At 38.5% G+C, this 17,741-nt stretch overlaps 1 protein-coding gene across 2 annotated transcripts in view; it reads right to left on the bottom strand.

Annotated features, from left to right (window-relative positions):
* Positions 1 to 10,508: 10,508 nt before the first annotated feature.
* Positions 10,509 to 17,741, bottom strand: part of STK39 (serine/threonine kinase 39) — a 106,010-nt gene continuing 98,777 nt past the window's right edge. For both annotated transcript variants that reach the window (XM_074873303.1, XM_074873304.1), the window contains 2 exons: positions 16,070 to 16,134; positions 10,509 to 11,995 (listed from right to left, as the gene is read on the bottom strand). In XM_074873303.1, the coding sequence (XP_074729404.1) occupies positions 11,921 to 11,995; positions 16,070 to 16,134 (140 nt within the window). In that variant the 3' untranslated portion in view covers positions 10,509 to 11,920. The remainder of the gene's footprint in view (positions 11,996 to 16,069; positions 16,135 to 17,741) is intronic.

Genomic DNA, 17,741 nt, shown 5'->3' with positions numbered 1-17,741 from the left:
GAGGCAACATCATCTGTGGGATTTGCAGCTGCCTGGAATGCATCAGACAATTGGCAACAGATTTATCTCAAGTATGTATTCGTGAAACTTCAGTTTGAATCATATCAGTATCCACATGATGACAAAAAGCAGCATTTTCAAGAGGAGTAGTATGCGGTCTTCTTCCCACAGCTCATTCTAAGACATCTTCCAATAAATTCCGTTCTAACAGTGCATTTAAGCCAAAAATATGTATTTGATACCTCAAATTTAAATTACAACATAGACTTAATTTAGCTATAAACCATGTTTTCTATTTCCTCAACACAATATGTCACCCATAGGTAAAATTACTAACATTTACTTCAACTTAAAAACTTTTTTTTTTGTCGAAAAATTTCTTCCGTGCTAGTTTGAAAGCATATCTAAACCAGAAAGAAGACGATAATATAAACTTAAGTGGTATACACCAAGAACTTACTTAGTGTCATCTGCCTGACTGAAAATGGAATTTATATAGGTACAAATTTTGTATCTTACAAAGGAAGTACATTTATATCCTTGTTCCTAAATTTGCCGATATCTTCACTAAGAGGCATTACATACAAAAAATCTTTCTTTGTATTAACTTACTATAAATTCTGACAGTAATATTGTTCAGTTCTATGAGAACACATAATCTTTGAAATCCTCTCCAGAAAGCAATAATTTTACCTTTAATGATAAAAATTATTTTCACAGACATTTCTTTTGTGACTAAGACAATGATTATGATCTTTGTTAGATAAGCAGAAAAAGCCTTAATTTCCACTGTTTGTTATGTATTTATATTAGCTAGTGTTAACATGAACTCATATTTGTCTCCAACAGAAATTTTTAGAGTGTTCTCACTGAGAACTGAGCACATAAGCAATTGAAATGGTATCTGTTTGGGTTTTTTTTTTTTCAAACACCTTTGAAAGTAGTAACAAATTGTTTAAGTGCACAGATTTATTTTGTCAAGCATTAGTAATGCTCCATTAGCTTAATTTGTGTTGACATATAAACAGAACCCAAGACTAGTCAGAAAAATGCAAGTTCACAGAAGAAAAACACAGTATGTACATACCAATGTACGTCACAGAAGAGAAACACAGTACGTACATTGAAAGAAAGGACCAGTTAGGTATACATCTGAAATACCAGCTACAAAACAGGTTTGGATTTTTCCCCCACATTACACAACTGCACAGACAAAGCTGTGGTTTGGTTTTGTTGGCAATTATAGTGGTAGCTTTTAAAAACCACAAATGACTGCTGGAATAAATCAAACCTGGGGGAGTTCATATTACAGAACATTTAGAAATTGCTCAACAGTTACTGTGGCTGCATCTTGGTCTCCAGTGATGACTGTCAAGAACTAAATCAAGGAAAGCTGCAAGCAAGCTCTGAAATGGTTTACTGGAAGGGGCAGTTCCCAAGTAACAGCAGTTATAACTTCTGAACAGTCTTCACATTCATCGTACACTTCCACATGAACCACAATGCATCTGTGGGGCTCGGAGATTTCCGCATTAGGCAGCAAGCTGTCCACGGAAAGGGCAAAGGGGAGGGAGGAGGAGGGAGACTGAACAAGGGGCCTGAGACCTCTCACACCAAGTTAAGTGCTGTGACACTGGGACCCACCTGAAGAGATAAATCCTCTTGTAAAAAAGAAAATTTCAGAACAGAGGGAAAGGAAAATAGATTATTTTGTGAACTGCAAGGTTCACAACTGTTTCATATAAATATATGTGTGTGTATATATATATAAATTTGGAATGAAAAATAAACACTTTGGAAAACTGAACAGTTACTGATGTGATTTTTGGAAAAATCAAATGCCACTAGTAAAATTAAATTGGTATGTGAAGTAGTGGAGTTTTGTTTGTTTAAGAAATTGCTACCATGTACTTTCTAGGTAGGAATCAAGGGTGCCATATGAACAAAGAAGAGCAACACAAAAGCATGCATGCTCCTCCAGGATGGATTAAACACTTTATCAGGAACTCTGTCCTCATTCTGAATTTTTTATAGTCATGTAACTCAGTATAAAGCAAGCACTAAAACCACCAAGTGAAAATAACTGAATTCACAGGAGAGATGTGCTGGTGCAGGGTGAGATAACCAGAGCCGAGGTACTTGCTTTCAGGCGCTTATAATTTACATATACACTATGATGTAACAAAATACACCGTATCTACTGGCAATGCTGCACTCACCATCCTGCTCCACAGAATTTTCTCCTCTTCTCTTTGACTGTATGATAGGTATAACTAATAAGCACAGACTGAGCACTGAGACTATATACAGGCAATGTTCTGGAGGTCCACACATGCTCATCCTGCTTGCACTCCATGCACACACAGGCTTGCTCCCCTCTGTGCTCTGCAGTGACCAAATACCAACCTAGTCTCAATAGGAAAAGATGCTTCAAGCCACAAGGACAACATGTCACAGCAGAACTGCTTCTCATGTCACTGTCTGCTCTCATAGTCCATGGCTTTTACACACCACTCTGTGATGATTTCCAGGCAGCTGCACTAACAAACACACTCTCCAAGGGCTGTGGCCTGTGTGCTGCCTTGGAACGGTAATCTGCAAAGTGAACTGCATCCCAAATGCAGTGGGTGCAGGGGAAGCATCACTTCTCAAATTCAAGTATGGCTTAAAAAAAATTTTAAAAAAAAATTTGTTTTCATGGACTATTTTTGCAAAAGTTGCTTTCTTCTTCCAGTTGCACCTAGGGAGGATGCACCAGAGCCAGCACAGGGACCAGCATAATTCCAGCTCCAGCAGCACAAGCTGAGCACGGGGCCATCCCCAGTGCTCAGCAGCGCTCAGCTCCCCAATCTGGGAAGACCTCTGTGCAGCTTTGTCCATATCCCAGCCTGCTAGCTGTGTTACAGCTGCTTCACATTTGCAAGGATCACAGCACTATCCTAAGCTGATTCTCTATAAAGCTTCTACAAAACCATGCTGACTTTTAATAGCATTTGGAGCCTCTGTTTTAGGTGAGATTTTTCTGGTAAATACAAGTTAATATAAGTTAACATACTACCTGGTTAATACAAGTTTAGTTCTAGGAGAACATGAATGATGATGACTGTTCAGTGTAGAAAAAAAACTATGAGAGATAAACATATGGGGATATACAGAGTTACAAAATATTATAGTACAAATAATTTTTTTCTATGCATTGCCTTGGCAGTAATTAGCTTAAATAAATATATTAAAAGGTATATTTGATAGGTGGTAGCCCCACGGATACCTGGCATATGCAACAAAACAGGCCTTTTGCAATTATTAACCAGTCAAAATTTTATCTGAGGCTAAAAAGCACTTTTTGTCTCAGCTGAATTTCAGAATACATTATCTGCAGGTTCCAGTATTTCAAAGTATATCCCTCGTTAAACCAAAACAGTACCAAACATTTTCAGGATGCCAATTTTACAGCAAGTAAAACACTGTCAATTTTCTGTAACACCAAAAGCATACATCTAACATACCATAAATGGAAAACAAATCTGTTTACTCTCCTGGACTAAAACTGAATGTTTAATTCACTTTGTTGTAATTTTTTGCATCTAACAGCTGTCTTCCATTTAAACTGACATCAATTTGATTTGCCACAAGGTCACTGAAGTACTCTTCCAAAAGGTATTTTTAGGCCTTTGGCTTGTACCAGAAGAGAGAAGAATATTAAATTTACTTCAGTACTGTTACTCTTCGCATAAACTCTTATGTTGTCTAAAACAATTTATAGGGCATATACACATGTAACAGCCCCAGATGTCTTTGGATTTAAATACATATAGCCTTACTATAAGATATTATCTGCAATTACTTTATTAAAAAATAGTACCTTTGCCTATGAAGACCCTGCTCACCTATGCTGACAATGGAATATAATGATAAAAAAAAAGGAGCAAAGTAATACTTATTTGCTTGAACACAGCCCTGCTTTGATTTCTGCAGATCGATCCAAGCTACGCTGAAGGACAGACCTCGGAGATTCAGACTTTTTTGGCCTTGTAAATCCAACAAGGAAGCACTGTTATACAATACATATAAATCCATGAACATAAAGTAGTTTTAAATAATAGTAATTTATACAACGCTAAACTGTAGCTCAATCGCTCTCATCCAAAAGTCTAGATTTATCTTTATGAAAATCCTTCTGGAGAAGAAAAAAGGTATCAGGCAACACACAAGTACAGGAGTCTCCTCACCCTTTCAATCTTTTGTGAAGCATCAGGTTTACGGATGACTTGACTGTGCCCTATCTGACAGACAGATTTACAAGGTTAGCACTGAACCTAATCAGAAACAATCAGAAAACTCTTTCTCTCTGGTGTCATTTTCTGCTTGGATGGCTCTGCTGTGCTATTATAAATAGGAAAAGCTTGCAGCACAAGCAGGGTGGAAGACTTCAGGGAGATTTTAGTAATCACCTTCCATTCAAATCACACCTACTCTTTAATCACGATTGGATCCTTTTCCATTTTATAGCCCCAGGAGTAAACTGAGGAGCTCATAATCCAAACAGATAGGGAGTGAAATTTTAGTCCCACTGAAGCTATTGTAAAATATTATTAATTCATGGGGCCGAGATTTCAATAATGGTCTTTCCCTCTGGATTCTCTGTTCTATTTTAAGGTGTTTTTCTCCACCCTCTTATTTCTCATAATATAGAGTAAGTGCTCCAGTGAAGTTAAAGTTTGTTTTAATCAGAGGTGCTCTACCAAAAAAAAAAAAAAAAAAAATATAGAATTCTGAATTTAACAAGATTCTCAGCTGAGTTTCTGAGATGCTGGGAACAGTTCCAGGTTCAACCCCAATCACATATCTATTGCGCTTTTCCTCAGCATGAACACTTCACAAAAACCACAGCCACCAAAACCTTTCCACAGAGCTGAAAAAAATGGTTAGGAATTTTATTTAGTATCACAAATTGCACATCTTGCTCTGTCAGAAAGATACAGCTTTCAGCTTATGCTAAAAACTCTGCAAACAGCAACCTAGAAAACCATCCAGTGTATTTCTCGGTTTAAGTAAAATCCTTTGTCTCTATTGCAAAAAGAGACATAGGAAGTTTACCTGTAAGAAGGTAGGTACTTTTTGCATCAGAATGGCACACTGCTGACTTCTTGCTTCGGCACATACAGGGCCAAAGGCATTGCTCACTGTTCACCATGAGAGCGACGAGCAGCCTCACCAAGGCCGCGACGTCCCGCTGTGCTCTCGCACAGGAACCGCGTCCCACCAGACAGGGTAGGAAGGGAGCACTGGCCAACGGGACTGACTGATCCGTGGGGAAGCTTGGGAGAAGAGGGAGCTTTGTCACCCACACCTCTCTGGTTCTGAACAAGCTCATGTTTGCCAACCATTTGATTTTATACTCCTTTCTTTAATTTAGTTCTTTTTGTTCTTTCTTGGTCAATAATAGAGCACTAGCACAATGCAGGGCATTAGCAAAAGATACTCATTTGCCAGAACAAAACAACCAAACTTTCAGCAACCTTAGTAATACAAGTAACAACGGGTTAAGGTTAACATAATAATGGCTTACTTGGGTCCCTCAACCTTCTTTGATATATTGGAGAGAATAGTAACTGTTGGAGATATAAGGAGTTTTCCTAGTAACAGTCTTCATAAACTTTCCTTGCCCTTTGCATTATGAAACAGCACAGCTACAGGCTCTAACATCAAAGTGCCTCAGCATTGGGTTTTTTTGCCTTTCTTCACCACCCCCCCACCCCCCACTGAACAAGTTCCAAGCTTTCAAAAACATGTAGGCAGAAACACAGGCCTCTTCCTTAAAGAGGCTTTCCAATTTAGCACTGCACAGTCCATCTTCCAGAATACATAAGTCTTCCTACTGGGAGATATAATCTTTTTGCCTATTTATGTGTTTTTATATGACATGAGTAGCACTGAGTCCACCTCCTCAAAACCATTGGACACACTCTGGTTCATTACTTATAATTGCCTGTTGATGACAGCCACATGCTCTACTTTATGTGAAATGACAGTTGTGTAACCAAAATTACCTTAAATTCCTTTACATTTTGAGATGTCATACCTTGATTGTTCTCAAAGGAAACAAAGCTAGATCTATAGGGTCTACAGATGCAGAGTGAACATGACAAAACTAGAAAAGCCTTTTGCTCTAAGTAAATCTGAAGAACCCCAGCATTCCTATGCATGAGCAATGTCTTTCCTTAATGAATCTGAATTATTACATGGATTAAAAACAACCAAACAACCATTTAGTTTCTTTCCAAAATAATAAATAACTAAAAAGTTCCATATTTGAAAGATAGCTGGTTTTCATTAATTATTAAAATTTGTACCTACGGGAAAAAACAAAAAAGGAGAGGCGTGTGTTTTCCATCTACTCCAATTCTATTTCTCATAGCTGTCCCTCTACATAAACACATCCACTTGCACAAGTGATTTTCTACACCCTACTGAGTCAACAAACAAGCAGAGCCTTTCAAATTCACATTTGAAAATTAGATGGCAAAATATTCATACTCTGAGAAAGGACAAGATTGCCTCCCTATTGGTTTATGCAGTGAAAATTAAAAATTTCTCCTTCTTACCAAACACTCTTCCGAGTCCCTGTAATTGCTCATTGATCCACCATTGACCATATTCTGAACGTTATTAGAAGCAGACAACTTTACAACATCTCAGATTACAATGACTATGCAAGCATCTTGATGAGCATCAATCTAACAATCATAAAGCAGCTATAAAACCACATTTTTATGTGCACTGTAACGTTACTCTTAGTCATTGAGAGAAAATTAATAACTAAAATGTCACAATGCTCAACTAATATGCCTGGATATTTTATCAGTTGGATCACTGTGTAATAAAACACAAGTAAACCAGAATTTGTTGGAGTTTTCCTGGTTTGAGTAAATCCAACTGCTCCATCAGCTCATTAGCAGAGCACATGCCCAGGGAACTAGAATGATGTAGGCTTCTGCTGCTTTTCCAACTTCTCATTTTAAAGTAATTAGCATTCTTAGAGCATGCACATGCATGAGTACCTTGCAAGAGGGTGGAAAGGCTGCCCACTTGATGCAGTGGAAAAACCCACAGCAGTTGACTGAATAATGATATCACAACTGATCCAGAAAAAAAAAAACCCCACCACACAACTGCTATTTGTTATCAACAAGGTTGCATATTTTTTTTCTGCTCTGAAGAAACACTGGGGGGGGTGGGAGCATCCTCTGCTCCATGCTAAACAAAAATCAGCATTTTCAATGCACTCAATTAGCAGTGTTTTAGGTCTGTGTCAGATTTCTCATCAGAACTAATTGATTTCAGGCACAGGCCAATATCACCATCCAACCTCATTATGCAGAGGTAGGTGGTGAAAAGGAAAACAAATCTCTGATTAAGAAAAGCATGAGGGGGAGGCACACCATTTACAAGCTGCACACAGCGTTCCCTCTCAGAGAAATAACGGTGTTTAAAAACATTCTGAAGGGATGCCCCACAATCAAATTTTATAGGACTGCTCTGGAAGCCCCCAAATTGGAGATTTTAAAATAGACCAAGCTGGCTGAAAAGCCACACATTCCATCTTTATCTCAGGAGAGAACATGGGGGAGAGAAAATTCAATGATGTTTCCTGGCTTATTTCCCTGCCCCCCCTTCCACCTCCACGCACAAAGCAGAAGCGTGCTCTGGGGCAGGGAGGTTTATACAGGAAACTGCGGTAGCACACAGGATAATATTTCCAGAAAGCAAAAATATTTATCACAACTAGCTAGCTGCATTGCAGTTTGAATGCAATTCTCTGTATGTGTCAGTGGGAATATCTGAGGTCAGCACTTGTCAGAGGAAAGGGACATGCGCTCCTGTTCTCTTGGTGTGAAAAGCATATGTTGCCAAAGTGGGAGGCAGCTTTCCTGGCCTGAAGCCCACACTAGAGTCCCAGGAGATAAAAGGCTGGAAATGTCCCTCCCTCTCCCACTCCTTTATACATGCACAAACCAGTTATTCTCCAGACCTGGTTTTGTGCAGAGCTAAATTCTATGTTTATATTCATCCTTTTTAACACTTTGAAAATAATGAATACAGAACTGTGTTTCATCAAGTGACTTCCATCTCAGTCCACCACACAGAGCTACTTTCAGCACACTGGCAGGGCTGGCTCCACAGACATTGACATTCATCAGCCCACAGAGCCTCTAAGTGCCCAGCTGCAAGCACTGGCATATAATCATCACTATAGATTATTATATTTTTAGAACCATCTAATTAAGCCCTATTTTCCTGGCCTCAGAGACAGCTATATGGTAGCTCACCTGTTAGAGCTTCACCTCGTTAATTAGAGACCTCTTCCTTCAAACACAGCCAGGTGCTCCAGCCAGCAACAGACCCAAGATATTAAGGTACAACATCTTTCTAACAGGAGCACCACAACTGCATTGGGGCAAATCATGTCTTACATATGACAACTGTACCCATATCCTAAATGCTTTTCATGTAAACATGAATAAATGGATAGTTGATGGTTTTCTTTTTTCCATTGTTATTCAACAGATGATGTTGAATGTTAATACAGTATTATAGCTAATATAGTATATAGTATAGTTAATATAGTATATTATAGTTAATATAGTATAGTTGGATGTTAATATAGTATTCAGAAAGCAAATTCCTATCTATTTCTATTCAGTTTCTCCTTCCATCAGTTGCACACTACTTTCTACTGCAACCTACTGTATATTTTTTTTACCTTCTTTATATAGCTGCAAGAATATACTACTTATGAACTTCGTTTTAACAGTCACTAAAACTTTAACTACCTTTTCTTTCAGGTCATTGTCCTTCTGAACTTATTTTGCTTACATTGTATTTATTCACAATACCTTAGTGACAGCAAATAAAATTTAAAAAAACAAACACAGCTGTGATAAATAACACTGCTGCATGAATTTGCTGTCTCACTGAACCAAGGAAGCTCAGTGAAGCTTTGGCATGTTTCTGCATCAGACTGCAAGTGAGCAACAACTGTTAACAGCTTTATCTTGGTACAATACTGCTGACTGCTTCAATTAAAGTATTACATTCTTCTTTATTTAGATACCTCCTGCAGCCCCAACCAGTACAGCAGATGAGCACTTTTGACAGTTGCTACTCATACCCCAACACCTTTTCCCCAGCCTTCAGGGAGGCGGATAGTGAGTAGAACACAATTTTCATCCAATTATATATTCCCACTTCTTTTCTAGATCTGTGAAAGCAAGCTTCCCTGAACGTTCACTTCTTTGCCTGAAAGCTAACCAGCTAACTACTTTGAAGGTGGATTAGTCAGTACTGGTGCAACATTTGGAGGAGCATCCATTAATGTACATAAAAATAATCTAACAGCAATGCTCTTAACTCCTTTGGATCCTGCTCAGTAGCCACTCCATCAGAGCTTTGCGGGTTATCAACTGTATCACTGGTAGATGTACATTTAAGGTACCTTTTAATTTACTCTTACTCCCACACAAAGGTTGCTAATGAATAATTAGCTGCCAAATTGCAGCCTTCCCCCCAGATCAGACACAAAGCAGTGCCCTCTGTTCTCACCCAGCACAGCCGAGGCAGGCGCTCCCCGGCCACAGATGGGTGCAAGCCCAGTGGCACAGCCTTCGCCCCATGGCTGTCACAAGTCCCCTGCCCAGCTCCTCCTCCGGCTGGCCCCAGGGAGCTGGGCACAAAGCGTGCACAAGCTAAGCGAAGCAAAGCATCAACCAAAGTAAGGCAAGAGATAAATGGCAGATTACAGGGCACCAAGCTAAAATACTGTTGATGTGGAAGAGATACCGAGCAGATTATCGATAATGCCACACCTGCACCTGCAAAGACCCCCCAAAGCTAAGGAAAGGCACACCATTTTTGTCACTGAGGAAAGGCACACTTACCGTTTTTGTTTGCCGCCTTCAGCTGGCTGCAGGTTAGGCCAGGCCTGGCCCCACCACAGCACAGGGCCCTTCCACCCCACAGTGCAGCACCCAGACCCTGTGCACTGCCAAAACCCCGGCCCTGGGGTGGGGAGGTCCTCACACTAATGGCCCTGAGAGCACCAACTGCCCGAGGAGGGCCTGAACTGCCCCAATGAGCCTCAGCTGTGGCCACCAGCCCTGCAGCTGGGCTGGGGCAGCAGGTGTCAGCCCTGGCCCTGCCCTGGGCCCCTCTCACCCTCTTCTCCACATAAACCAGCACCCCACAGGCATACAGGTCCTCCCCCAAATAACCAAATGATTTCCTGAAGTACAAACCCCTCAGGAGTCTTAAAAATGGCTTCTCCAAAGCACTGGAAAGCAAGCAGTCAAGAGCAATCCTCTCCCACGAGCAAGTAAGAAGTGTTTTCTCCCCTTCTCCTCCCCCAGGTGCTGCTTGTAAACTAAATAAAGGCAGCAGACATTTATAACACCACCCTGCCACACAACCATCGAAATGCACACAGAGCATGGAAATTCAACATACAAACATGTTTGTGCAATACACTTTTATTTTTTTAACCTTTGCAGTCATCTTGGAGTAATCATCATGTAAACAGTAGGATGGGATGGGATTACATTGAGTCATACGCAAATGGCTCTAGAACACCTCAACAATTATGACAAGGCATTATAAATAACTTCTCTTAATAATATATATTTGCCATTTTCGGTACATTAAAGAGCTGCCGCTTATCTAGGATTATCTAGGAAGTAGTTTAAATTATAACCTCTGAGAAACACATCTCCAAATTTGAAAGTCTTTCTAAGCTTTGCTAGCTCCATAACATCTATGTCACAGGTTAAGCATAAGACTACTTGGGTCAGAAGTGTTTTCTTTGTAACAGTTTTACTTGATCATTGCACAAAGCCCTATTATTTTTATTCCACCTTGGTATTTTGCAGAACTTCAAGTAAGGTTCAGTTCTGTTCTTCAAGTTTTTATCACCTGTATGAAACTGGTTTCTATCATTAAGGATAAGTTGGATCAGAGATGGACACAGTAAGCAGTCTACCTTAACGACAACAGTTCAAAGTAGTTCTAGCTCATAGACTACCCAATAAAGCATAGTCAAAATACTCTTAACACCTTTGCTACTGTATATCCCTTCCTTGCTCAGATAACTATATATATTCATATATATTGTACCAAATGTATGGTACTTCTAGAAAATGGAGATTATTTATTTAAGCAGCCTCAGGCACATTCTTAAAACATTAATGTCTGCAAGGCACCTCCCACTCCCTCGACAATCAGTTTGTGGACTGGTTTTTAGACACACAACCAACAAAAGCTTGCTAATGCCTAATTAATTAATTTCAAAAAAAAACCCCTAGAAGTTACCAAATACTTCAAAGATATACCTGAAACTTTTTTAAATAATGGGAGATTAACTGCAAATAGCACATAATCAAGTCAAATCATTTTCTTATTACTAGGATGTGTAATGCATAAATATATGAAAAATAAAATTCACAGTCAGTTTTAAAACTAGAATTCAAGTTTGGCTAATAATTCTTAACTTTTATATTTATGTTAATTTCTAAATAGAACAGAACAGAAGCAGTATTATCAACCACAAGTACAGGTAAAATTGTATCACTCGAAGTTTATGAAAGAAGTAAGCTTGATAGAAAATTCCTTTTGTAACCAATAAATACAGCCACCTGAGTGCATTTCCACAGGCTTTTCACTTAGGGGGAATCCAAATCAACTGCTAAGAGACATTTAGTAGCATTTTGAATGTTAGCAGCAGCGGTATAGCTGTGGGCTTTGCTTTTTCTGACTTTGTGAATTGCTAGAGAATGAAGCAGAACTCAGTGTGTGGTGCATTAATTTTCCTTTGCATCTAAGCTGGCCTCTTCGCAATCTCACAATTCGGCTTAGGGTCAAGGGACAGACATCAGCTGACACTTAACTGAGCAAATCCAATCAGTTTCACTTCATCAGGAATCTCAGTGCCGTCACAGCCAGAGGCCTGCAAGTACAAACAGAAATGTTTAGTATATCATGCTACAAAGGAGGATTTGACAGCCAGGCTATAAATTTTCCCTGTATCGCCTAGTCAGCAAACACCTTACTTGAAGGAAAGCTTCCAGACTGCTTGGTGTATCCTCTGTCAGTGTCAGCCAGCTGCATCCTTAATTGTAGCAAAGTCTTTTAATCAGTATTAAAAATTATGAAAAAAATACTAGGAAATGAACACTTAAAGACCCAAATTCTTTAACCCAAACTTTTCAGGCTGGAGCCAAATTTGCTTTTTCATGTGAGCATGCTGATTTCACTCATGAAGAGCAAATAATCTACATGTATAGAATCCACCTTTTACTGCTGTGCCATAGACACCAAATATCTCATGAGTCCAGCTATCAAGTCTGCTTGGAATACCAATCCACTGAATTTTTAAACAAGAGATTAAAGCAGTCTATGAAGAGTAAATACTAATACTTGCAAAAGGACAGGTCCTTTCTGTCAGTACAATCTCGTACTTAAAATTGTATAGTTGAAATTCTTCAGTAAAGTCTGTCACAGTACAAACTGGCACAAGTGATCAGTTCATTTTTCACAAATAACAGCAAGAATATAAAACCACGTTGTTCAGGACTGAACTGTTACTTTAAATCTGCTTTAAAAAAATTACACACGCTGTAGGCAAAATATTTTTATATTTTGATTTTTAAATACAAATTTGCTTCTGTAGGACAGAAGTGGCTACATTTTAAATAAAGTTTTTTATGCATTCTTTGCCTGTGTGGTAAATCAAAATTATACGAACAGTGTGTAATGGCAAATTACTTATGACAGATGCCTTCAGACTCTTTGGCATATCCCCCCAAAAAGTGTCAGAACAATTGGTTCACCCTATAAAAATGCTCTTGATCCTTTTATGCCTTAGTAGCAGTTGAACCCTTTAGTAGCACTGGTTCATGTATGTGCAATATAAGGAAAAGAGCTCTCAGACTGTGCACACAAGGTGTACTGTGTGACATTATCCATTGAGTTTTCATGACCAAAAATAAAATCCCTTTATACTTGTGGAAGCATTACATCAGGCTACTCCTTCAAATTTACTTTGATCAGACACAGAGAACAGAAGTTCTCTCTTCAGAGATTGTTTCACAGGTCTTATGCCAGTGAAACAGCAAGTTAAAGGTCTGAGCTCATCACATTGGTTACTATTAAGATATCACAATGGTTTCTGGATTGGGAATTTACTAAATAAATGGCGTTTGAATTTTGCACTTAAAATATCATGATAAAAAGAGCTACTACTACTTAACATCATTCTACACTCTAGCTAGCTATCAATCTCCTCAAAGCCATGCTAAGTAACATATCTAGATGCATATAAAATTTTAAATGCCTACCTTATCAATAAATATTGTCTAATATTTAATGCACCTGGAACCTATTAGCTTATATTTTGTGCTTAGTGTAAGTGCAACTACTATACACAAACTGCAACATAAAAGCTCAGCTCTCAGTATTTGCAATTCACTGTTTAGTGACTGAACGCATTCTTTCACATTAATTTTTTTTCTCCCTTTTTCATATGAAAAATCCTTACATAAAATGCAAATTATGCTGTGCAATAATTTTGTGTTTCCTTGAGTGTTGCCAAGATTACTTGTGTATTAAAGCAGCCTCCTTCCCAAAGTGTGGACAGCTGGATCCTGTAGGGAAGTCATTCTGTGTTAGCCCAGACAACTAAGGGAGGTTTAATATAGAATGACATCACTGTAAGATCAAAGATGCACTGTTAAAAAAAATATGCAAGATGGAGATCCAACCTTAAAGACAGATTTGTCCAGGCACCTCACTTTAATAACTTTCTTTACCATTTTGGCAATTTAAAGACAAAAATGGTTAAGACATAAGTTGTTCTTTTTTCCCCTGAGATCAAAATAATTGCTGTTTGAATAGAAATATACCAGCAAAAGCAATCTGCAAGCAGCAAAATACTAACCAGATTCCTTGTCCACAAACAGTAACTAATTCTAGACTAAAGAGCACTTTTCAATTAAATTCTCTGAATGGATATAGGATTAGCTACATGTAGACTTTGAAACCCCATGAAATATTTACCAACAAAATGTGTTTCGATCAAGTCGTATACAAGTGCTCTCAAATTCAGTGAGACCTTGCTAAGAGGTAACAAAGACTCAGTAGGGCATACAAACAAATGACAGAGTTCTCCTAGGCAACAATTCATTTAGCAACTCCACTACACAATATAGAAACAGGCAGAAATGGGACATATATAAAATTAATCCAAGGATAAGAATAAATTTGGATACTTCCTGTGGTTATGTTCTTTTCCCGGGAAGTAGGGAACTAATGCAGGAAACCTAGGTTAAAAATGTCAGGAAGAAACATAGGTTAAAAATTAACCTCAGGAATTGTTACCTAGCCAACGGAGCCTACCTTGAGAAGGAAGAAACACACTGATTTTGGATTGTCTATTAATTCTCATTATGGTAGGCAGTAGGTTTATAACAGCACTCACTCACTGGAATCTGAAATACCATGTGACACTGACTGCACCCCAGCAATAAATCTAACTGAACCACAGAAATAGCCTAATCTAAATTTTCAAGGGAATTTGTTTTCAACGTATATAAACATTAACTGGATACCATGGGATATTACATTTTGGAATCTCAAGCCTATATTTTATGTGTGTGAACTAGAAACCCAGACTTCTACAGAGTCTCTGGAGTATCTATGTATCTAAATGCTCTTGGTGAGATGACCCTGACTACACAATAAAGCTAAATCAGATGTTTAGGCAGCAAGAGCACAGATCAGCTGCAAAAAGAGAAACATTTGCCTTTAAGCTATATTTAGACAGTAAGGGCCACAGAAACAAAACAATTTGAGTCAGATGTCCTTATTCCCTCACGCCAACCCCTTCTCAAAAGAAATGTGTAAGTCTGCTTTTACTGGACTTCAGAGGAAAAATGAGTCCAAATTATTTGGCCAGTTAAAAGTATTCAAATCTATATTTAACATGTGACATGGGAAGAACAATCCTGAATTAATACATTATCATAAACTAGGTCACTTACTCTCTAAAAATGGCTCTCTACAGCCCATCTGAAGCAGCTGCTTTTATAAACAAAGCTGTGATTCTGGAGACCTGCTTATCTAACAGACATTCAGTCTAGTCTTTCATACACAGCTGAGTCACTCTCAGCAAGGGGTGTTGAAAGCTAATTGGTAAGAGTTTGGTATTTACATAGCTAATAATTCAATAGCTTTAGGTATGTAAATTTTTCAACTTAATTTTAGCAAGAAATAAAAACAAATAGAGCACACCAATTCTGAATTAAGTGTTTGCAATGTAGATTTATTAAATTAGATCTATCGTGATAGCATCAATATCGACCAAAATTAAGACCCATGATCCAGGGCACAGAATGCAGCACAGAAAACAGTCCCATGCCCAAAACCAGGGTCTGATGTTGTACATACAGAAGACAGAAAGACATGGGGAGGGAGAAACAGTAATGAAATACAGTGGGAGCACGATCAAGAAGTGTGGATGGTCAACTGAAAGAAGGTTGAAAGGAAGAACTACGGAGAAGCAAGCAATGGAGAGGGAGACCTACATGCAAGAAAAACAGTGGCAGGTGTTGGAAAAAACGAGATTGGAACAAAACATCCATTAGCAGAGGACACTTCAGGCAGGGCAGAGCTGATGGAGTGAATGAGAGTTAACCTAACAACTACAGTCTTCTCTGCTTTACTTGTTTCTGCAATTCTTCCCAAAGGTTTTCTCCCTGCAGTTTCTCACCTAAACCTCAGGCTTCCTCAGAACTCATCTGAATGAACCTCCTTCCCCTTGCACAGTATGGAGCTGTGTGACTGTACATATCCTTAATGTCCTGTCAAAACAGGATTTAGGTTTTTTCTCTCACACATGGCAATTTCAATCATCTTATCTGTCAACACATTTACTCAGCAAAATAGCTGTAAATGAGAGAAAATCCAGACTCTGTGTGAATACCATGATAATTAGTTTGTTTCTTCCCTTCATGCTTATACTTACCAACTTAAAAGTCAATGTTTTCAAGGCCTTTGGATCATCTACTATCTTCTGTAAGTTAGCAGCAACTGTAAAATAAAGTATGAAAAAAATATGATTTACAGAAAATTGCATTTGACATGACATCAAGCCTCATGTTGAATCTTCTACACACACACACATGTCTGTAAATTACCACTTGAATCATTTAAGCTGTCATTTGAAAGTCAGAGGGCAGTTGGGCTGCCATAAATTCTGCCTCCTTTCTTTTGCAGTCACTAATCTATGTGACCTGATTTAGGGGAAAAAAAATCTGCCTGAAAACCAAATGACAGAAGAAAATAACTACTGATTTTCAGTTTAGTCTATTCCATAAACAATTAACAATCACACAAATGCAAGTGCAAGGCAAATGGGAGAATCATGCAGCCAAAGGTAAGCTGATGGCTGTCATGATGTATATCATGTTTCTACTATAGTCAGGGCCACCATCAGCACAAGTTTTCAGGAGAAGGCTGAGCTCACTGTCCCCTCTAACTTCTCTTTCTCCTGGCTCTATGTGTGCGCTTCTGTCCTTTTTTTTGGGCTGGCATTAGTACCCACATAGACTCTTGGTGATCTGTTACAGCTCACTACCAAAAGAAAAATGAGCAAAAATAGGAGAGTGATACAAAAGGAGCTGATCTTTAAACTACTCTCTCAGTAAGTACGACCGAGATTTGTGATGTAACAGCAATAAACAGCTTAACTAGATCTACAGAGCCCAAGTGTCCAGAGAAGGAAGCTGTATGCCATAACAGAAGTAGCAGGAAGGGAAAAATTTACTCCCTGAAAACAGGAGGGGGCAGGAAAATAATAAATCCTTTTTCTATCAAAACATTTAAGTCACACTTTTACTTCGTCTAGTCTTTTACAATATTGCTACTATTAACCTTGACCAGAAAATTCACTGCTTTCAGTTTTGTACGTTTACTAAACTTGCTCCCCAGCTTTGTACAGTCATAGATCCCGAGCTAACTCAGACCAAATCGTTGAGGGCCTTTGTTCAAGACTGACTTATGAGAAAAAGATGTCATCAACAGGACCTCTGCATGAGATAAAGACTCCATACTTGGCAGAGCTGTTTAGACAAGATTTTTAAAAGGAAATAAACAGGTATTAAGTAGCGGACATTTCTTAGTACACTGAGTAGGTAAGTACCATAAAGCAGAGAAGCAAGAAACCCAATGTTGTCCATAAGTAATACTTTCCACAGAATTCATAAGGTGGAAGATATACAGCAAATGTTTGCATGTTGAATGCCCTATTGCTACAAACTCAGGTTCCTACTTCCTCCATCTAACATCACAATGATAAAATTTTCACTCTTACCATGCCTGATCATATAAGATTCACTGTGTAGTAACAGAAATTGGCCTCACAGAAGAAGTATAGTATTTGGCAAAGGAATTTAGAGAAGTAAACAATTAGGCCAAGCTACCTCTGTTAAAGGTAAGGATTGTTTATACACTTGTAACAAATTTGACTGGGGATGAAAGGGTGTTTGAAACTAAAAACAAGCGTTAAAAGCAAGCACAAGATACATTTTGTAGAGAACACTTTCTGGGAACAAAAAAATTAACCTTCACAGTTAAATGAACTCAACTACAGGCACTACAACAGAAAGTCTTTAAGTTTTTAAAGCTTCATTATTCAT

Source organism: Strix uralensis, chromosome 6, assembly GCF_047716275.1.
Source record: "Strix uralensis isolate ZFMK-TIS-50842 chromosome 6, bStrUra1, whole genome shotgun sequence".
In the NCBI taxonomy this organism is placed as follows: domain Eukaryota; kingdom Metazoa; phylum Chordata; class Aves; order Strigiformes; family Strigidae; genus Strix; species Strix uralensis.
This window is presented reverse-complemented; position numbering and strand designations above follow the sequence as displayed.